At 49.7% G+C, this 22,143-nt stretch overlaps 2 protein-coding genes across 6 annotated transcripts in view; both read right to left on the bottom strand.

Moving 5' to 3' along the window:
- LOC116968652 (centromere protein F-like) overlaps positions 1-8,836 on the bottom strand; it is a 29,677-nt gene extending 20,841 nt beyond the window's left edge. For 3 of the 4 annotated variants that reach the window (XM_033015423.1, XM_033015420.1, XM_033015424.1), the window contains exons 1-4: positions 6,535-6,766; positions 5,072-5,264; positions 3,278-3,474; positions 81-190 (exon numbers count right to left, since the gene is read on the bottom strand). In XM_033015423.1, coding sequence (XP_032871314.1) covers positions 81-190; positions 3,278-3,474; positions 5,072-5,233 — 469 coding nt within the window. In that variant the 5' untranslated portion in view covers positions 5,234-5,264; positions 6,535-6,766. Of the gene's footprint in view, positions 1-80; positions 191-3,277; positions 3,475-5,071; positions 5,265-6,534; positions 6,767-8,612 lie in introns of those variants that run through there. The other variant, XM_033015421.1, reaches the window with a different exon arrangement.
- Positions 8,837-14,438: 5,602 nt separating this feature from the next.
- gpr137 (G protein-coupled receptor 137) overlaps positions 14,439-22,143 on the bottom strand; it is a 31,639-nt gene continuing 23,934 nt past the window's right edge. For both annotated transcript variants that reach the window (XM_033015235.1, XM_033015234.1), the window contains 5 exons: positions 21,791-22,016; positions 20,827-20,976; positions 18,570-18,698; positions 17,530-17,651; positions 14,439-15,117 (listed from right to left, as the gene is read on the bottom strand). In XM_033015235.1, the coding sequence (XP_032871126.1) occupies positions 14,946-15,117; positions 17,530-17,651; positions 18,570-18,698; positions 20,827-20,976; positions 21,791-22,016 (799 nt within the window). In that variant the 3' untranslated portion in view covers positions 14,439-14,945. The remainder of the gene's footprint in view (positions 15,118-17,529; positions 17,652-18,569; positions 18,699-20,826; positions 20,977-21,790; positions 22,017-22,143) is intronic.

The following is a 22,143-nucleotide window of genomic DNA, read 5'->3' as shown; positions in this document are numbered from 1 at the left end:
GCAAGTTTACTTCTGAAAATTAATTTAATTATCAAAACGAAGGGAAAACTAAATTTTCGGCCTTCAGTGATAAAACTTACCCTCACGTGCCCTGCTGAGCTCCGGGTGGCTCTGAGTCGAGGAAGGGAGGAGATGATATTCTGATGTTGTTGTCGAGGCCCTTTGACTTCGTTCAAGCTCGGCCACCAGCCTGAAATCATTCCAGCGTTTAACTTTGAATCACTTTTGTTTTTTAAATGATTTTTTTTTGTCCGGAGAGCGCTAGGCCGAACAGACAAAGGCCTTCGCCGCGAGGACTTCACCGTCAAGCTTGGAATGAGTAGAGCGGAGAAACGAGAGAAGCAGAGGAAGGCAAAGAGTCTGATAGGTTTTGCAGCACCAGCTTAGAGTCAAGGGCCTGTCCCACATGGCGATTTCTTTGACGACTTCCGGTGTCATATCAGTGTCGCCAAAATTTTTTTTGAACATTTCAAAACCCGTTGGCGGAGAAATGTCGCGACGCTCGAAAACGTCTTCACGCCAAGTCGCCTCCGCGTCATACATCATCACACCGCAAATTTTCCGTTGACCTGATACGTCAGTCAATGATGCTGGCAGTCGCCGAAAAAAAAAAAGGCCAAGTGGGGCAGGCCCTTAAGCAAGAGTTTGAGATAACGAGAGTTTGCGGCACAGAAAGAACGAAACACCTTTCGGTGGCGAATCCGTGGAATTCTTTGCCGCAGACGGCTGTGGAGGCCAAGTCGGCGAATATTTTCAAAGCGGAGATAGACAGATTCTTCATTAGTACAGGCGTCAGGGGGTTGTGTGGGGGGAGAAGGCAGGAGAATGGGGGCCAGAGATAGATCAGCCGTGATTGAATGGCGGAGTGGGCTCGATGGGCCGAATGGCCTAATTCTCTGCTCCTATCACTTATGACCTTCTGGCCCAGAGAAGAACTGCAGTGCCCTTGACCACACGAGGGCGGAAAAAGAATGAAGATCGAGGTGAAGGAACTTCTCAATGGTGATAAACCGCTTTTCACTCAGCGCAGTTGGAAACAAACTCCGCAGAGAGAGAGGCCAGGTGACGGACTGCAAAACATTTGCTACCTTAACAGGCCCGGCATCGTCATAGGGGCGGCAATGTGGCGCAGCGGTAGAGTTGCTGCCTCACAGCGGCAGGGACCCGGGTTGGTTCCCCACTACGGGTGCTGTCTGTACGGAGTTCGTACGTTTTCCCCCTTGACCTGTGTGGGTTTTCTCCCGAGATCCTCAGTCTCCTCCCACACACTCCAAAGACGTACAGGTTTAAACATTAATCGGCTTGGTGCATGTGTAAATTATCCCTAGTGCGTGTGGGATAGTGTCAAGTGTGTGGGGATCGCTGGTCGGCACAGACTCGGTGGGCCGAAGGGCCTGTTTCCACGCTGTATCACAAAACTAAACCTGTGATTTGGGTATAACTCCAGTAACACTGACTGCACAGACCCTCTCCGACTCATACAATAGGTGACATGCAATAGAAACATAGAAAATAGGTGCAGGAGTAGGCCATTTGGTCCTTCGTGCCACCATCGCCATTCATTGTGATCATGGCTGATCATCCACAATCAGTAACCCTTGCCTGCCTTCTCCCCATATCCCTAGATTCTGCTAGCACTTAGAGCTCTATCTAACTCTCTTTTAAATTCATCCAGTGAATTGGCCTCCACTGCTTTCTGTGGCAGAGAATTCCACAACTCCTTGTGTGTCCTTGGGCAAGACACTTCACCCACCTTTGCCTGTGTGTGTGGATGTAATTATGTGAAGCACTTTGGGGTCAATGCAAGTTGACTAAAAATGTGCTATATAAATAAAGAAAAAAAGAAAAAAAGAAAAAAAAGAAAAAAAACTCTCTGGGTGAAAACGTTTTTTTCTCATCTCAATTTCAAATGGCCTCCCCTTTATTTTTAGACTGTGGCCCCTGGTTCTGGACTCCAGATAAAGAAAGGTGAAGAGACACAAAATGCTGTGTGTTGGATGTTGCTAATTTAGATTAGTTTAGAGACGCAGAAACAGGCTCTTCGGCCCACCGAATCCACGCCGACCAGCAATACCCAGACACTAACACTATCCTACTCACAATTTAGCATTTTTACCAAGCCGATTAACTTTCAAAAGCACACTGGATAACCACCAAGTGGTCACAGGAGTGGAAGGCAACCTCATAGAAACATAGAAACATAGAAATTAGGTGCAGGAGTAGGCCATTCGGCCCTTCGAGCCTGCACCGCCATTCAATATGATCATGGCTGATCATCCAACTCAGTATCCCGTACCTGCCTTCTCTCCATACCCTCTGATCCCCTTAGCCACAAGGGCCACATCTAACTCCCTCTTAAATATAGCCAATGAACTGGCCTCGACTACCCTCTGTGCCAGAGATTCACCACTCTCTGTGTGAAAAAAGTTCTTCTCATCTCGGTTTTAAAGGATTTCCCCCTTATCCTTAAGCTGTGACCCCTTGTCCTGGACTTCCCCAACATCGGGAGCAATCTTCCTGCATCTAGCCTGTCCAACCCCTTAAGAATTTTGTAAGTTTCTATAAGATCCCCTCTCAATCTCCTAAATTCTAGAGAGTATAAACCAAGTCTATCCAGTCTTTCTTCATAAGACAGTCCTGACATCCCAGGAATCAGTCTGGTGAACCTTCTCTGCACTCCCTCTATGGCAATAATGTCCTTCCTCATCTCCATTACACAGCTACATCTCTCCACCAGATAAAAGCTGTCCAGGGTTTGACCTCCTCAGAGCAGCATGGGTGAAGCATAACAGACTTGGTACTGGAGTTGGGCGTTTCAACGCCAGCGTGTGGAGATGGGGGGGCTCCGCCAGAGCCCAGCCTGTGAATCCGGTGCAGAACAACAGACAGCCAACCTTGTCATCTCTGGGTGCCCGCTCTACCACCCACCAAATGGAGCTCTGTCAGGGCCTGGCAGACATTGACGCCAACAGAGACACAACCTGGCTGCTCAACACCCGGCTTGAGATCTAACTATTCCTTTGGTTTATGTTTCATTCGCAAGAAGAAGAAGAAACTTCCAAACCTGCACGTCTTTGGAGTGTGGGGGGTGGGGAAGGTCACGTGGAGAACGTGCAAACTCCGCGCAGGCAGCACCCATAGTCGGGATCGGACCCGGGTCACTGGCGCTGCGAGGCAGCAACTCTACCGCTGCCGGGGATCGCCGGTCGGCGCGGAGTCGGTGGGCCCGTTTCCGCGCTGTGTGTGTGTCTATACACTAAAATGTCTCAACGATTACCTTTTGATCTCTTGCTCCTGTTTGTCGTTCTGGTTCCTAGCTGCCAGCAGCTGGCCCTCCAGACTGCACACCAGGGCCTCCTTCACCTGAATCTCGTGGCTGAGCCTCCGCTGCGCCTTCTCTAGATTGCCGCAGGCCTCCGTCAGGTTCTGCGCCTCTCTCTTCAAGGACGAGTTTTCGTTCCTCTCACCTTCGAGCTTAAAGACATCGGCGAAAAGTCAGGCACGAAGTGGACTGAGAATCGACAATAGGTGCAGGATTGGGCCATTCGGTCCTTCGAGCCAGCACCACCATTCAATGTGATCATGGCTGATCATCCACAATCAGTACCCCGTTCCTGCCTTCTCCCCATAACCCGTCTTTAAGAGCCCTATCTAACTCTCTCGTGAAAGCATCCAGAGAATTGGCCTCCACTGCCTTCTGAGGCAGAGAATTCTACAGATTCACAAGTCTCTGGGAGAAAACTCATCTCCCTTCCAAAGAGAAGGCAGGAACAGGGTACTGATTGGGGATGATCAGCCATGATCATATTGAATGGCAGTGCTGGCTCCAAGGGCCGAATGGCCTACTCCTGCACCTATTGTCTATGTCAAATACACACATCATTGTACAGATGTTAAGAGAATAGAATTCCTTGTAAATGTCAACTGCTCTTTGAACAGAGGTTCGATCCTGACCACGGGTGCTTGTCTGTACGGAGTTTGTACGTTTTCTGCGTGGGTTTTCCCCGGGTGCTCCGGTTTCCTCCCACACTCCAAAGACGTACAGGTTTGTAGGTTAATTGGCTTCAGTAAAAACTGTTAATTGTCCCTAGTCTGTAGTGTGTGCTAGTGTAACAGGGACCGCTGGTCGGCGCGGACTCGGTGGGCCGAAGGGCCTGTTTCTGCGCTGTATCTCTAAACTAAACTACCACCCGCTATGAGGCCAGTTGTAGCATTCCTAAGAGATGTGGTTGCGTTAAACCTCAAGTGTTTTTGTCACATTAGTTTAGTTGAGAGACACAGCGCTGAAACAAGCCCTTCGCCCTACCGAGTCCACGCCGACCAGCGATCCCCGCACATTAACACTATCCTACGCACACCAGGGCCAATTTTACATTGATACCCAGCCAATTAACCGACCAACCTGTGTGTCTTTGGAGTGTGGGAGGAAACCGAAGATCTCGGAGAAAGCCCACGTAGGCCACGTGGAGAACGAACAAACACCGTACAGACAGCACCCGTGGTCGGGATCGAACCCCGGTCTCTGACGCTGTGAGGCAAGAACTCTACCGCTGCGCCACCGTGACACCTCCGGCCCAACTTGCCCACACCGGCCAACATGTCCCATCTACACTAGTCCCACCTGCCCGCGCTTGGTCCATATCCATCCAAACCTGTCCTATCCATCTACCTCTCTGACCTCCGGGACAGTCCCAGCCTGAACTACCTCCTCCGGCAGCTCGTTCCATACACCGTGTGTAAAGGTGACCCATCAGATTCCTATTGAATCTTTTCCCCTTCACCTTAAACCCAAGTCCTCTCGTCCTCGATACCCTTACTCTGGGCAAGAGACTCTGTGCATCTACCCGATCTATTCCTCTCATATTTTTATACACCTCTGTATGATCACCCCCTCATCCTCTTGCGCTCCAAGGAATGGAGTCACAGCCTGCTCAACCCTTTCACTACAGCTCAGACCCTCTTGTCCTCGATTCCCCTACTCTGGGCAAGAGACTGTGCAATCTACCCGATCTATTCCTCTCATCTGGCAGATAGATGGGAAAAGTTGAGAGTAAGGGCGGGCGTGAGTCACCTTTTGATTTTGTTTTTGGAACGCAACCTCTAAACTATCCAACTGAATCTGCTTCTGCTGCCGTTCCTTCTTTAGCTTCTCCACATGGCTCTCGTACTCTGCTATTTTCTGCACGGCCCGGCTGGATAATTCCGATTTCCATTCTTCCAACGCCCAACTCATGACAGCAGGGAGGCAGCATTGACAATGAGACCTGAAAGAGACCAAAATATTAGCAAGCTTACGTCGGAGTCGAAAGAAGGGTCTCAACCCGAAACGTCGCCTATCCACGTTCTCCAGAGATGCTGCCTGTCCCACTGAGTTTCTCCAGTCCCTGGTGAGACCGGACCTGGAGTATTGTGTGCAATTTTGGTCTCCTAATTTGTGGAAGGACATTATTGCTATTGAGGGAGTGCAGCGTAGGTTCACCAGGTTAATTCCTGGGATGGTGGGACTGACATATGGTGAAAGAATGGGTCGACTGGGCTTGTAGTCGCTGGAACTTAGAAGGATGAGAGGGTTCCTCCAGAAACGTATAAAATTCTTAGAAGATTGGATAAGGCAGATGCAGGAAAAATGTTCCTGATGTTGGGGGGGGAGTCCAGAACTAGGGGGTCACAGTTTAAGAATAAGGGGTAGGCCATTTAGGACTGAGATGAGGAAAAACTATTTCACCCAGAGAGTTGTGAATTTGTGGAATTCCCTGCCACAGAGGGCAGTGGAGGCCAAATCACTGGATGGATTTAAGAGAGAGTTGGATAGAGCTCTGGGGGCTGGTGGAATCAAGGGATATGGGGAGAAGGCAGGCACGGGTTATTGATTGGGGACGATCAGCCATGATCACAATGAAATGGCGGTGCTGGCTCGAAGGGCCGAATGGCCTACTCCTGCACTTATTTTCTATGCTTTTTGGAAAGGAGACAAGCGTGCGTGCTGTTGGGTGCGGGAAAGAACCGTAGATATCGGTTTAAGTCGGAGATAGACATGAAATGCTGGAGTAAGTAACAGCGGGATGGGCAGCATCTGTGGAGAGGTGATCCCTGGTCACGTGTGGTTGACAGCGCACCGCGCAACCAAACCCCCGCCCGGGCTCCACACACACACACACATGGCCGTGACGTCAGCCGGACAGACAGACAGCGGCCTCCGCCAATCGGGCGGCGGCGCCTCGGCCCGCCGGCCAATCACCGCCGAGGGGAGGCGGGATTCCGCCGGCCGGCCAGCAAGTTCGGTTGACCGAAGTGTGCAAGGGAGGGGAAAACATATTTTGTTTTTTTTATAAGAAAAAAGGATTTTCCGACTCGATGCCAACATTTTTCCCCGTGCAAGTTAAACTTTCCAAACAGCCCGTTCACATGAGACCCAAAGTGGAGCTCAATGACTTAAATAAACAACAAAAACAAAAAAAAAACACAGGCATTTGCAAATCATCAAATCAACTCATCAAATCAAAATAATCAATTGCTTTTTTTTTTGCAACTTACCGAGTATATGGATTGCGTTTCCTTCGGGGGGTTTGTGAAGCGTTTGGGCGAGATTAGATGGGGTTTTTGATTTGTTTTTGTTTTATTGCAGTTTCGCCTTCACTCTCCGCGGCGCGCACTGATTGGGTGACGTCACCGCGCCGGGTGGTGGGCGGAGATTGTGCGTCATGACGCATGACGCACGCTGCCCGCCCGCTCGGGCCCTGCCTCGTTGCCATGGCAACCGCCCTAAAGAGCCCAGGAGAGGGGGAAGGGGGGTGGGGGGGGGGGATGAAGGGCTCAGAGTCAAAGGTCAAGAGAGTGTCTTACTGTCCTATGTCCCACATAACAACTATTCCTGCAAATTAAATTCTTACTTATAACAGCACAACAGAATATGCACACACGGTACCCTGCAAACAATATAATAGCAAACAATTAAGGGGTTGGACAGGCTAGATGCAGGAAGATTGTTCCCGATGTTGGGGAAGTCCAGTTTAAGGATAAGGGGGAAATCTTTTAGGACCAAGATGAGGAACACATTTTTCACACAGAGAGTGGTGAATCTGTGGAATTCTCTGCCACAGAAGGTAGTTGAGGCCACAGTTCATTGGCTATATTTAAGAGGGAGTTAGATGTGGCCCTTGTGGCTAAAGGGAACAGGGGGTATGGAGAGAAGGCAGGTACAGGATACTGAGTTGGATGATCAGCCATGATCATATTGAATGGCGGTGCAGGTTCGAAGGGCCGAATGGCCTACTCCTGCACCTATTTTCTATGTTTCTATAAACGAGAATAAAAAGTTGTGTGTATATATATATACACACATATATACACACACACACACATTACATACATATACCCACACACACCCACACATACCCACCCACACACACATACCCACACACAGCCACATACCCACATGCACACACACACATACCCACCCACACACACACCCACCCACACACACACATACCCACACACACCCACATACCCACACACACACACACACACACACACCCACACGCACAAACATACCCACACGCACACACATACAGTGGCGGAATGGCCAAGGTGTCCGCTTGCCCGATGGCAAGTGGGCCCCTGATGAAGTGGGCCCCCTATATCAAGTGGGCCCCTGATGAAGTGGGCCCCCTTTGTCTCCTGGCAACCAATATTTTTAGACCCAGTCCGCCACTGCACACATATATACCCACACACACACAGATATACATACACCCAAAAACACACAGACACACACATCTACACACAAACATTTACGCATATACCCACACACATACACCCACGCACACACGTAAGATCATAAAGTCATAAGTGATAGAAATAGAATTAGGCCATTTGGCCCATCAAGTCTACTCTTCCATTCAATCATGACTGATCTATCTCTCCCTCCTAACCCCATTCTCCTGCCTTCTCCCCATAACCCCTGGCACCCGTACTAATCAATTATCTTTCTATCTCTGCCTTATATATATCCACTGACTATGACGTCTAGTCCAAGAAACTCCCACTAGTGGAAACATCCTGTCCACATCCACTCTGTCGTGGCCTTTCACTATTCGGAAAGTTTGAATGAGGGCTGTAAACTAGAAGTAATTATGAGTATCCCGAAAGGAGGAATCAGATCAGCAAAACTTGCTTGAAGTTCAGAGGAGAGCTCGTGTTCTGATTTCAACGCCAGCCAGAAAGACGAGTTTTTTTGTAAAGCGTTAGCAGTAAACAAGCCCTGACAGGCCACAGAAAACAGGCCAGTCAGTCCACACAAACCCTGGATGCAAAATGGTTGAGGGTAACGTCGTCAAGGGTAACGTCTTCGAGTCCCCAATCTGCATTTTTCATGAAGATTTCAACTCAATTTAACATCCTCATCCTACAGGGTTTCCTTTATTGTCATTCAGACCGAAGTCTGAACGAAATTTCGTGCCTGCAGTCATACATACATACAATACAATAAAAAAACAACAATAAACACATATTAACATCCACCACAGTGAGTCCACATAGCACCTTCTCACTGTGATGGAGGCAAAAGTCTTAGGGCTGTAAATCCTATAGAAACATGATGAGACCCCACTTACCACAAAACAGTCGCCTGGTTTTCTATCACGAATGAGTATCAGCGGAACTGATGTATTCCAGATGAGGGCAGAGTTTTAAAAATGAGACACTTTGCTTGCTAAATCAAAGCTGAAAACTGGTTTTACCTGTTTCTTGTGCTCCGAGTTTAAAAAAAAAAATGTGCCTCACAGGTCATAGACCTTTTTTTTAAACTTGTGTTTCCTCCTTGACTGTTAATGTTGACTCTATGAAGCCACATACATCTTTTCACCCAGAGAGTTGTGAATCTGTGGGAATTCTCTGCCACAGAAGGCAGTGGAGGTCAATTCACTGGATGTTTTCAAGGGAGAGTTCAATATAGCTCTTAGGGGTAATGGAATCTAGGGATATGGGGAGAAAGCCGGAATGGTGTACCGATTTAGAATGATCATATTGAATGGCGGCGCTGGCTCGAAGAGATGTATGGCCTCTTCCTGCACCTATTTTTCTAAGTTTCTATGCTTCTATACTCATTCTTCCAAGTCTGTGTTGTGTGCCATTTATATCGGGCACGATGCCTCGTTTATGCTGACAACCTTTACACAGCATCTCCTCATCTCACATTTTATTGTTGGAGATTTTTTAAGGCAGAATAAATGGACGTTCCTTTAGGAAGGAAGCTGAGGAGGATGGGTGATGAATCTGTGGAATTCATTGCCACAGAAGGCTGTGGAGGCCAAGTCAGTGGATATTTCTAAGGCAGAGATAGACAGATTCTTGATCAGTACGGGTGTCAGGGGTTACGAGGAGAATACCAAAGATTCACCACCCCGTCCGTCGGAGCAATCAGGAACCCGCCTGATCGGTCGGCAGACGGCCTAACCGGGAGCTGGAGACGTCAGACGCGAGGAGCGAGGGCCGTTGGGAGGGTGGACCGGGGTAATGCCCCCAGCGCCATCAAGGTTGGCGGCAGGAGGCGCCCCCGAGATACAAAGATGGCCGGGCGACGAGAGGAGAGGGGAGACACAAAATGCTGCAGTAAGTCAGCAGGTGAGGCAGCATCTCTGAAGAGAAGGAATGGGTGACGTTTCAGGTCGAGACCCTTCTTCAGACTGATGTCAGGTGAGGGGGCGGGACAGAGATAGAATGTAATAAGAGACAGTAAAGGGCCTGTCCCACTGTACGAGGTAACTCCCGAGTCTCCCCTGATTCGAACTCGGAGAATTACGGAAATAGCCGCTCGTAGGTACTCGGGGCTCTCGTGGACATTTTTCAACATGTTGAAAAAACTTCACGAGCTTATCGCGTTTCCCGAGTACCTGCTGTTAGCATTACGAGCCGCTAAGAGATGTCCCGAGCTCCGACGTACCCGCTACGTACATTCTACGTACTTAATCTCTCCCTGCACGGGAGACCCGACCTTTTCTTTGTCGGGTCTCCGTTGTCGTTGGGGCTGCAACGAGGAGCGGCCTCCAACAGGAAGACCGGGGGCTCTGGTGCCGACTACTCACCTCACCGTCGCGGAGCTGGCCGAGTCCAGAGCGGGTGGAGCTGTGGTGGAGCGCTGCTGCCACCCGACCTCAGGAGCTTCGGTGGCTGCAACTGCGTGTCTGGCGGACGGCGGCACCGGGAGCCCGCGGGACCCTGGAGGGAGACCGCTTTTCAGGGCTTCCGCAACGGTGACTTCTCCCGCCCGAGTTGCGGGGTTGAAGAGCTCCTGGAGCGGGGCCTTACACCATCGCCCCGCGCGGCTTGGAATGGCCGCGGGACTCTGCGAGCGCCCGCCGGGGGCTCTAACACCAAGACCCGGTGTGCGACCTTGCATCACCCGGCGTGGCTTTAATGGCCGCGGGACAATCGCCATCGCCCGCCGGGGGCTTTGACTTTGACTTTGACATCGGGGGGGAGAGTGCAGTGGAGAGATAAGTTTTTTTGGCCTTCCATCACAGCAATGTGATGGATGTTTATGTAAACTGTGTTGTGTCTCGGGTCTATTTGTAATGTAATGTATGGCTGCAGAAACGTCATTTTGTTTGGACCTCAAGGGGTCCAAATGACAAATAAATTGTATTGTATTGTAACACGAGTTTGATTTTTTTTTAAACTCGGGAGAGCTCTTGGGTAAACTCGTATAGTGGGACAGCCCCTTAAGACTACTGGGAGAACTGGGAAGGAGAAGGGGATGGAGAGAGAAAGCAAGGGTTACTTGAAGTTAGAGAAGTCAATGTTCATACCACTGGGGTGTAAACTACCCATCGAAATATGAGATGCTGTTCCTCCAATTTGCGCTGGGCCTCACTCTGACAATGGAGGAGGCCCAGGACAGAAAGGTCAGATATTGGGAATGGGAGGGGGAGTTGAAGTGCTGAGCCGTCGGGAGTTCAGGTAGGTAGAAACGTCACCCATTCCTTCTCTCCATCGATGCTGCCTCACCTGCTGAGTTACTCCAGCATTTGTGTCTACCTAAAACTAAACTTTGTTCCACAGGACGGGAAACAGATCGTATTGCAGAAGCGGATGGTGGAGGAGAAGCTTGGCTATCCCCACAGGCTCAGGGACGATATGGAGTCCACTGTCAAAGCCCTAAAAATTAGTGCAATGATCCACCTTGGCAGGTATTGGCAGCAATTTTTATTTTAAAATACCTTCCTCGAGTTATAATACAGTCACCGGTACAAATTCAAAAACGGCTTTTTAACAGGTTATCAAAAGAATTCATATATATATATCACACACACACACACAGGGGTACAAAAAAGACAGAAAGCAACAAGCTCAGTGCTTTGTTCCAACTCACTGTGCAACTGGGAGAGTTGGCTGCATCGAAACCCCCATCTCAGCCACCATCTCCACCCAGGTACCTCCTCTCATCCAAGGACTCAGGATATATGGGGAAGGGGGGGCAACGAGAGAAATAACCTACAAGTAAATATTAAAGGTAGACAAAAATGCTGGAGAAACACAACGGGTGAGGCAGCATCTATGGAGCGAAGGAATGGGTGACGTTTCGGGCCAAGACCCTTCTTCAGACTGATGTGGGGATGGGGCAGTGGGAAGAAGAAAGCAAGATAGTGGGAGAGCTGGGAAGGGGAGGGTCTCGACCCAAAACATCACCTATTCCTTCGCTCCATAGATGCTGCCTCACCCACTGAGTTTTCACCAGCATTTTTGTCCACCTTCGATTTTTCCAGCATCTGCAGTTTTTTCTTATACAAGTAAATATTAGTCAGTATAAGCAATTCATTACAGGGGAAGGGGAACTCAAGTTAAATTCCGGGAGCGTTTCAGAGCCAGAGCTGGTGAAAGTGCAGCGTTGGTTATATATCGCTAATATCCTATGCGTGATAGTCGACCTGTGGCAAGTTGTTGTCGGCCAGAGAACAGCAGAGGGACTTGAAGCAGGTCAGCAGCCCCATGATCCCAATAGCTAGCCGGGCGAGTCTAGACTAGCCGAATGCAGCCAGCACCAAGCCTGTGACTGCGATGGATGACGCTCAGTGGCCGGACAACACATTCGAGGTGCTAACAATATTAAAATGCACATTTACTTCAGCTGCCTAATCGGGCAGCGACAGAGACAGGAACAAAATGTACGGTGGAAAAGAGAGAGAAATAATAGGACATTTAAAATAAATAGCGGGGGTCAGCTGCTCCGTACATTACAATCTTTTTGGGTCAAAGCCCGGCTGGAACAGCGAGTGCAAATGTCATGGGGGGGGGGGGGGGGAACGGCGAGTCCTCGGGTTAGCCGCTCTTGGTCCTAAAGCTGGATGGGGGCGAAGGAATTAGAGATCTATACTCAGCAGGCTCAATCGGCAGGGCCTTCAGTCGCTCTGCAAAAATGCTCGCATGAAGGTTTCTGAGAACGTGTCGCTGATTTGATGCCAGTTTGGCGGCAGTCGCTGTCGGTGGTGTAGTACCATCGTGGGCTGCCTGCTCCTCTTCTCCCCTAACTTGCCCTGCTGCGAGATCCCGGTGGTGTTGGCGTGTTTGATCCTGGGCAGTGCAGCAAGGCCCCCCCGCACAGAGTTGACGTCTCTTGAACCTCAGCAGTAAAAGGGAACTTGCAAAAATTTGGGGAAGGAATGACAACTGGCCCAAATTCTGGCATCTTGACTTCCGGCGAGCCCGACTCCTGAGGCGTGTACAACAGCCGGATGGAGTGGGGAACTAGGCACAAAATGGTGGAGTAACTCAGCGGGCCAGGCTGCATCTCTGCAGAGAAGGAATGGATGACGTTCCTTCATACTCTCGACCCGAAACGTCACCCATTCATTCTCTCCAGAGACGCTGCATGGTCCTGCGGAGTTACTCCAGCATTTTGTCTCCATCTTTGGTGTAAACTAGCATCTGCAGTTCCTTCCTACACATTTAGGCAAGGACAGGGACAGTCTTCACTACAATCCAACGTGCGGCCAACATCCATTTTACACCAGGCTCACGATATCGCTACTAGATCACGTGCAGTTATCTCGATATCCGTTCTCGCCACGTCCTTCACACCTTGGAAGATGCAGCATCAACCAAACGCAAGCAAAGGCCTACCACCCTCAGAGTCTTCTCGTTCCTCCACTCCTCCCAGCTAAGGCTTTACATTTAAGCCTCCTGTATCTTTAACCGTCATGTATCCATGAAGTGGTTTCCATTTTGGCTTCTGCGTTACCAAAATGCGCAGCCAAATGCCTCAAATCTATCAAGCCGAGCAGTTCAGACAAAGTGTTACCGACATGGAACTACTCACGACATTTCGCTCTCCATAGATGCCGCCCAACCCTCTGTGTTTCTGGCTCATTTCTCTGCTTTCATTTTTACTGTATCTACAGCATTTGGTTTTCACTAACATGACCCATGAAGACATCATTTGGCAGACAACCCATGGAGTTTCAATCATCAATTGTAGGTGGGCTCCAGCACTCCTCGGCAAACCATGCAGGTGAACCGAGGCGCTGGAGAGGCCAGAACATTGGGGAGGTAGATTATCCTGTTTATTATAAACCAGATCCGATATACAGGTCCGTTGACCACAATAAAACTGCTGGTAGACAAAAATGCTGGAGAAACTCAGCGGGTGAGGCAGCATCCATGGAGCGAAGGAATAGGTGACGTTTCGGGTCGAGACCCTTCTTCAGACTCAATTTTGAGTCTATAGATTGCTGTAACTCAACTCACTCGCTGAGTTTCTCCGGCATTTTTGTCTACCTTCGATTCTTCCAGCATCTGCAGTTCTTTCTTAAACAAGAAAACTGCTCGTCAGGAGTAACAGGAGTAACTCAGCGGGTCAGACAGCATCTCCGGAGAAAAGGAATAGGCGATGTCGTTGAAGCAGGGTCCTGACCCAAAATGTCACCCATTCCCTTTCTCTTGAGATGCTGCCTGACCCGCTGAGTTACTCCAGCTTTTTGTTGTCTACCTTTGGTTTAAACCAGCATCTGCAGTTCCCTTCCTACCTACTGGCCAGATGTGATGTCGGTCAACCTGTGCACGGGGGGGGGGGGGGACATTTGGAAGAAGGACAACAAAAAAAACTTTTAAGACAACCAGACCACGCCGGAAACACAGATCAGGCAGATGTTGAAAAGAGAAACAGAGTTAAAATTCCAGAGTTAACAATAAAACAAAGGGTCTGTGACCTAACATGTAACTATTTCTCCTTCCACAATTGCAGCCCGACTTGCTGTGTTATTTCCAGCGGGCTCTTTCGTTTAATTAGGAGCTACAGCGCGGAAACAGGCCCTTCGGCCCACCGCGTCCACTCCGACCAGAGGTCCCCGCACATTAACACTATCCTACACACACACTAGGGACAATTTACACTTATACCAAGCCAATTAACCTAGATACCTGTACGTCTTTGGAGTGTGGGAGGAAACCGAAGATCTCGGAGAAAACCCACGCGGGTCGCGGGGAGAGCGTACAAATACCGTACACACAGGGCCAGTAGTCAGGATCGAACCCGGTGCAAGCGCTGCAAGGCAGCGACTCTACCGATGTGCCGCCTGTTTCTATTTCACGTGGTACTGTACCCCATCGCTAAACGGGGGAAGGTGAAGGAACCGCAAATCCAATGGACCCGATGGAGGAAGGTTGCTGGAGGAATGGCTTGCTGGATGCTTCACACTGTTAATGCTTTGGCTACTGAGTGAAGCTTTTCACTGACTGTTCCAAAAAACATCCGTGGCTGCGAGCAACATTGTGCCCCGTGTGGTCCCTGGTGCTATAATAATCTTTGTTCGGCCAACGTGCGTGGAATCAAGCAGCAATTTCAGCTGCAAATGCAGAAAGACGATTAGTTAGGAACGGTAATAAATAAAATGCGGCCTCTCGGCGAGACTGGCGGGCGGGCGGAGTGCGCCCGTGGAATGCGTCGGTGTCTTCTACGTTTGCGGAGTGGAGTAGAAGGTGTGGTAGTAGTTGGGGCCTTGGGTGTTGTCTCGGGCAAAGAGCAGGGGCGCCGTGGAGGCCTGGGCCCCTCCCTCGTACCACGTGGGCTCACTGTTGCGTCTCTCGTGGCCGTACCAGCCGTTCTTCTGCAGGCTGCTCGACAAACTGGGAACAGAGGAGGGGGGGGGGGGGGGGACACAGACAGTCACGATCGGCACGAGACATTCAATATCAGCTATAGAGTCAGTCATCCAGGGTGGAAACAGGCCCTTCGGCCTGAATCTTGAGTCTGAAGAACGGGCCCCGACTCAAAATGCCACCCGTCCTTTTTCAGTCATAGTCTCACAGTGTGGAAACAGGCCCAACTTGCCCACACCGACCAACATGTCCCATCTGCACTAGTCCCACCTGCCCGCGTTTGGCCCATAAACCTGTCCTATCCATGTACCCGTCTCATTGTTTCTTAAACATTGCGATAGTCCCTGCCTCAGCCACCTCTTCTGGCAGCTCGTTCCGTACACCCACCGCCCTCTGAGTGAAAAAGTTACATAGAAACATAGAAAATAGGTGCAGGAGTAGGCCATTTGGCCCTTCGAGCCTGCACCGCCTTTTAATATGATCATGGCTGATCATCCAACTCAGTATCCTGTACCTGCCCTCTCTCCATACCCCCTGATCCCTTTAGCCACAAGGGCCACATCTTAGGGACGACAGATGGCACAATGGGCTAAGTGTTCGGCTGGCAACCGGAAGGTAGCCGGTTCGAATCCCGCTTGGAGTGCATACTGTCGTTGTGTCCTTGGGCAAGACACTTCACCCACCTTTGCCGTGTGTGAATGTGTGATGTGTGTGAGTGATTGGTGGTGGTCGGAGGGGCCGTAGGCGCAGATTGGCAGCCACGCTTCCGTCAGTCTGCCCCAGGGCAGCTGTGGCTACAGAAGTAGCTTACCACCACCGAGTGTGACTGAGGAGTGAATGAATAATGCGATGTAAAGCGCCTTGAGTATTAGAAAGGCGCTATATAAATCCCATCCATTATTATTATTATTATTATTAACTCCCTCTTAAATATAGCCATTGAACTGGCCTCAACTACCTTCTGAGATTCACCACTCTCTGTGTGAACACTCTCTGTGTTACCTCTCAGATTCTTATTCAATCTTTTCCCCCTTCACTGTGCACCTGTGTTCTCTGGTTCTTGAATTCCCTACTCTGGGCAAGAGACTGTCTACCAGATCTGTTTCCCCTCAGGATTTTTTTTAAGCCTCTATAAGATCACCCCTCATCCTCCTGCGCTCCAAGGAATAGAGTCCCTGCCTGCTCAACCTCTCCCCATAGCTCAGACCCTCGAGTCCCGGCAAGATTTTATTGTCAAGTTCTATCGTCAAGCTTCGTTCCCTGTCAAGAGAAACAGCGCGGTCGAAATAGAATGGACCTATGTGTGTATTTTATTCTTGCAATTGTAAATTCATCACTAAATTGTACTAATTCTTGCAGAGCATGGCGAATCTCTGAGATTCTCAACCCCGAGGGGGCTGTGCGTGCAGGCTGAACCCAATGTTGGGGGAGTCCAGAACCAGGGGCCACACACACAGTTTAAGAATAAGGGGTAAGCCATTGAGAACGGAGACGAGGAAACACTTTTTCTCACAGAGAGTTGTGAGTCTGTGGAATTCTCTGCCTCAGAGGGCGGTGGAGGCCGGTTCTCTGGATACTTTTAAGTGAGAGCTAGTTAAGGCTCTTAAAGTCAGGGGATATGGGGAGAAGGCAGGAACGGGGTACTAATTGGAGATGATCAGCCATGATCACATTGAATGGCGGTGCTGGCTCGAAGGACCAAATGGCCTACTCCTGCACCTATTGTAGTCTCTTCACACTGTGTTTTTGATTTTCTGTTTTTGGATTGAATTCTGTTTTTAATTTGTGTCTCTGTGATGTCTTTATTACTTGTTATATTCCGATTATATGTTATTCCGATTACTATGTAAGGTGTCCTTGAGATGTCTGAAAGGCGCCCATTAAATAAAATTTATTATTATTATTATTATTGTCTATTGAACCATTGAGGATATTTAAGTGGACACTGGGCCTGTACTTGCTGGAGTTTAGAAGGATGAAGGTGGGGTGGGGGGGCCTTATTGAAACTTAACGAATGGTGAAAGGCCTGGATAGAGTGGATGTGGAGATGTTTCCACTAGTGGGAGGGTCTAAGACCAGAGGCCATGGCCTCAGATTAAAAGGACGCTCCTTTAGGAAGGAGACGAGGAGGAACTTCTTTAGTCAGAGGGGTGGTGAATCTGTGGAATTCTTTGCCACAGACGGCTGTGGAGGCCAAATCAATGGATATATTTAAGGCGTAGATAGATAGATTCTCGATCATTACAGGTGTCAGGGGTTATGGGGAGAAGGCAGGAGAATGGATTTGGGAGGGAGAGATCGATCAGCCACGATTGAATGGCAGAGTAGCTTGATGGGCCGAATGGCCTAATTCTGCCCCAATCACATGTGAAATCTTCAATTAAAGTGCGGGAAGGGGGGGGGGGGGGGGAAGCAGTGAAAGAAACTGCCTGATCGTACCTGCCCTGTTCGCTCTGTGTGCCTGGTGCCCACACAGAGTCATCGCCTTCAAACTGACGGGGATTGTCAAAGAAGTACGACCGAGGTGCATAGCTCTGCCCGTTTATAATTCCAGTGCTGGCCTAGAGAACGGAACAACAGTCACGCACGGAAATATTACCACACACTTCAAATTTAAAAAAAACAATTTAAACTTCATTTTTCAATACTCCCACAATGCAGTTAGTGTCGCTGCTTCACAGCGCCAGAGACCCCGGTTCGATCCCAACTACGGGCGCTGTCCGTACGGAATTTGTACGTTCTCCCCGTGACCTGCGTGGGTTTTCTCCGAGATCTTCGGTTTCCTCCCACACTCCAAAGGCGCGCGGGTTTGTACGTTAATCGGCTTGGTAAATGTAAAAATTGTCCCCAGTGTGTGTAGGATAGTGTTAAGGGCCTGTCCCACTGTACGAGGTAATTCAAGAGTTCTCACGAGTTTTCCCCCGATTCGAACTGGGAGAATGTCCGTAGCGGGTCCGTAGGAGTTTGTGGATGTCCCGTAGCGGCTCGTAGGTACTCGGGAAATTTGGTAAACTCGTGATGTTTTCTCAACACTGTGAACACTCGTACGAGCCGCGACGAGACATCCACGAAGATTGAATGGCGAAGTCGACTTGATGGGCCGAATGATCTAGTTTAGTTCATTGTGAAAAGCTTTTGTTGCGTGCTACCCAGTCAGCAGAAAGACAATACACGATTCCAATCGAGCCATTTACAGTGTCCAGTTACACGACAAAGGGAATAACGTTCAGTGCAAGGTAAATTCTGATCAAGGATAGTCCGAGGGTCACCAATGAGGTAGATAGGGGGTCAGGACTGCTCTCTGGTTGTGGCAGGATGATTCAGTTGCCTGATAACAGCGGGGAAGATACTGTCCCTGAATCTGGAGGTGTGTGCGTTTTCACGCTTCTATTGCCCAGCTCCTGCGACTTATGGATCCGGCCGAACGCTGAGCGAGAGGACGGGGACGAGGGATTGGAACGCAAGGCCTGTCGACTCACCAGGTCCTGAGCCGGTCTACGGACGCGGAAAAATAAAACCAGCACGGCGGTCGGCAGCAGCTCCCAGAAGAAGAGGACGCAGCCGAACACGAGGTAGCCTTGGTCGCCGAGACTCGACATGAGATCAGCCTGCGGAGTGCAAGCACACGAGATAAACCCTTTCCACAGACACGACACGACCACAGTCTTAATTAGGGTCGCCAACTCTCTCACTCCCAAATAAGGGACAAAAGGTCAAAATATGGGACAAATCCCTGACGGCAATTCGTTGACCGACTCGGCCGTGGCTGGGTGAATGATGAGTCGACCCCGGGTGCTGGACTGCACACAAAGCCCAGCCGGCGGGCCAGCTGAGGAGTTTTGGCCCCGGGGGGCGCGCACAAAGTCCGGCGCCCCGTCCAACTCGTGAACCGACGTTCGGCTCGTGAGAAGGAGGGGTGGTGGTGGTGGTGTCGGCGGTAAGCGAAGGTTCGAGACACAGTACGGGTCAAACCAATTTAGCCCAATATACGGGATGTCCCGGCTAATACGGGACAGTTGGCGACCCTGGTCTTAATCCACGCATAAATATGGCACAGCAGATAGGCACACATGCTAACCACCATGGCACAAGGTGATGGTTTTCTCCCATCTCCTGAAGGCTCAATCATATTGCCAGCGTTCTTACGCAGAGTTAGAAGCACAGAGCCACCTGGGAGATGGGAGTAGGTTATTTAGACTTTATTTTAGAGATACAGCCCAGAAACAGGCCCTTCGGCCCACCGAGTCCGTGCCGACCCCATACACTAGCACTGGGGACAATTTACAATTTTACCAAAGACAATTAACCTACAAGCCTACACGTGACTCCCGATAACCTCCAACACCCGTGCCAGACCTGCCAAGTTTTGTCAGAGCATTTCAGTATTCTAGTACCTGAAAATCAGTATTTTGCTGAGGAAATCAGTATTTTTACGCAGTGCCATTTTGCTGAAAGTGTTTAAAAAAAAAAAATGTGCGGACATACCCATGTAAGACTACAAGAATGCATAACTTTGCTACCAATTGACATGTCTTCTACGCACCTTACTTGACAGTCCATTCATTGCCAACTCTTTGTGTACTGCTGTTTGAACGGCTGCTTCCTGCTTTTAGCACCAGATGATGATGTGGAAACCATTTTGGAAGCCTCCCTCTTCCTCCCTCGCCCTCTCTCCCTCCTTCCTCTCTTTCCCTCCCTCTCTCTCTCTCTCTCTCTCTCTCTCTCACTCTCTCTCCTCCCTCCCACCCTCTCTCTCTCCCTTTCTCCCATCCTCCCTCTCTCCCATCCTCCCTCTCTCACTCCCTCGCTCTCTCCCTCCCTCTCACTCCCTCGCTCTCTCTCTCTCTCTCGTTCCTCTTTCCCTCCCTCTCCCTCCCACCCTCCCTCCCTCTCTCTCTCCCTTTCTCCCATCCTCCCTCTCTCCTTCCTTTTTAATCTCCCTCCCTCTCTTATTCCCTCTCTCCCCCCACTCCCCCTCCCCTAACAGTCTGTGACCCATAGCGCTGTGACCATAGCGCTATGTGTAAAGCCTATAGCGCTCCAGCAATTTTTAGAACCCATAGCCCATAATTTAAATTCCCACGCATTAAACTGACAGCGCTGTTTAAACCTGGAGAGGGACAGGCAGATCAAAGCTTACAGATCTTGAAATTTAAAATACTAATAGATTTAATCTGCTATATAATGGTATATGGACGCACTGATCTTTTTTGTAGTCAATGCCTACTATGTTCTGTTGTGCTGAAGCAAAACAAGAATTTCATTGTCCTATCAGGGACACATGACAATAAACTATAATTTTTAGAAGTACAGTATGACTTTTTGCGAATTTCTTCAGAAACTATTTTTTCTACAATAATATTGTTTAATCTAAATAAATTAAAACTTAATAATAAGTGTTAGCTGGTGCCAAAAGATGCAAATTATTTTTTTTTTAAATGCTGTTTTTTACTAAATTTGCAGATGATTTCAAGGTATTTCATTGCATTTCATAAGCAGCAAGATAAAACAGGACGGCGGACTGATTTTTAAAAAATCCGTATTTTACGAAGCAAATCCGTACATCCATATTCTGATCGCAATTCCGTACAAAATGTGGAAAATCCGTACTATTTGGCAGCTCTGACGTACTAATCAAGAAGTCAGCAACTCTACCGCTGCGCCACCCAAAGCCCTAATTTAGTAAATGAACATTAAGGAGTTAAAAGCCCCAAAATGTTCTGAGCTTGCCGTTACCTGGTCAGAAACATTGTACCAGCCGTAATCAAAGGTGTCCACATGGGTGGCAGGAGAACGCGTCACAGCAACGAGGTTGTAACAGGCTCTGCTTGCGTACAACAGGATCACCAATCCTCCCACCGCTGTGGTCTGGTACACCGATGTTCCCTGCACAGTTAAAAAAAAACACAAAAACATTAAAAAAAAATAGTTCTTAAAATTGAAGACAAACATTTAAATCTCTTCCCTGTACGGGTGACCCGACCTTTTCTCTGTCGGGTCTCCGTTGTCGTTGGGGCCTAGCACCGTGGAGCGTCCTCCAAGCGGAGCCTGCGGACACACCATCGTGGGGCTGGCCGGCTTCGGAGCGTGGAGAGCTGTGGTGGCGCGCGGTTGCGACCCGACTCCGGAGCTTCGGAGGCCCCAGGCGCACGCCCGGTGGACGGTGACACCGGGAGCTCACGGGTCCCTGGTGGGAGACCGCTTTTCGGAGCTCCCGCAACGGCAACTTCTCCCGCCCGAGTTGCGGGGTTGAAAATGACCTGGAGCGGGGCCTTACTTTGCCCGGCGCGGCTTTAAAGGCCGCGGGACTTGCCATCGCCCGCCGGGGGCGACAACATTAAGACCCGGAGCGGGGCCTTACATCGCCCGGCACGACTTTAACGGCCGCGGGCTTGCCATTGCCCGCCGGGGGCTCCAACATTAAAACCCGGAGAGGGGCCTTACATCGCCCGGCACAACTTTAACGGCCGCGGGACTGCCATCGCCCGCCGGGGGCTATAACATCGGGAGAAGAATGGAACATAGGGGAGAGACAAGACTTTGCCTTCCATCACAGTGAGGAGGAGATTCACTGTGATGGATGTTGTGTGTCTTGGTTCTTTTCTTGTATGGCTGCAGAAACCAAATTTCGTTTGAACTTCATTTGAGGTTCAAATGACAATAAATAAATAATTGCATTGTATTGTATAATAATGTATACCTTGGATTCCAAGTAGATGTTGGTCGACGGCGAGGTTTTGGCGATGATATAGAGGCAGGCTGCCAGTGTAACGGCACAGATGACAAACAGGGAGTCGTTGATGATCACCCGCACTAGGACAATGGCTTTGGTCTCCTCGTGCTGGATCTTCACCAGCAAGGCACAGGTTAAATTGACCGCCAGAAACACCAGGCTCGCCACCAGGAAAGCCAAACGTATTGGGAGCCTGAAACACAAACGTTCGTCCGAGTTAGAAGGTAGGCTGGAAGGAACGAGTCGTTCATAAGTGACTGGAGCAGAATTAGGCCATTCGGCCCATCAAGTCTACTCCGCTACTCAATCACGGCTGATCT

The sequence above is a fragment of the Amblyraja radiata genome, chromosome 45, assembly GCF_010909765.2.
Source record: "Amblyraja radiata isolate CabotCenter1 chromosome 45, sAmbRad1.1.pri, whole genome shotgun sequence".
NCBI classification, from domain to species: domain Eukaryota; kingdom Metazoa; phylum Chordata; class Chondrichthyes; order Rajiformes; family Rajidae; genus Amblyraja; species Amblyraja radiata.
Note: the sequence above shows the minus strand (reverse complement) of the source record. Positions and strands in the feature narration are given on the sequence as shown.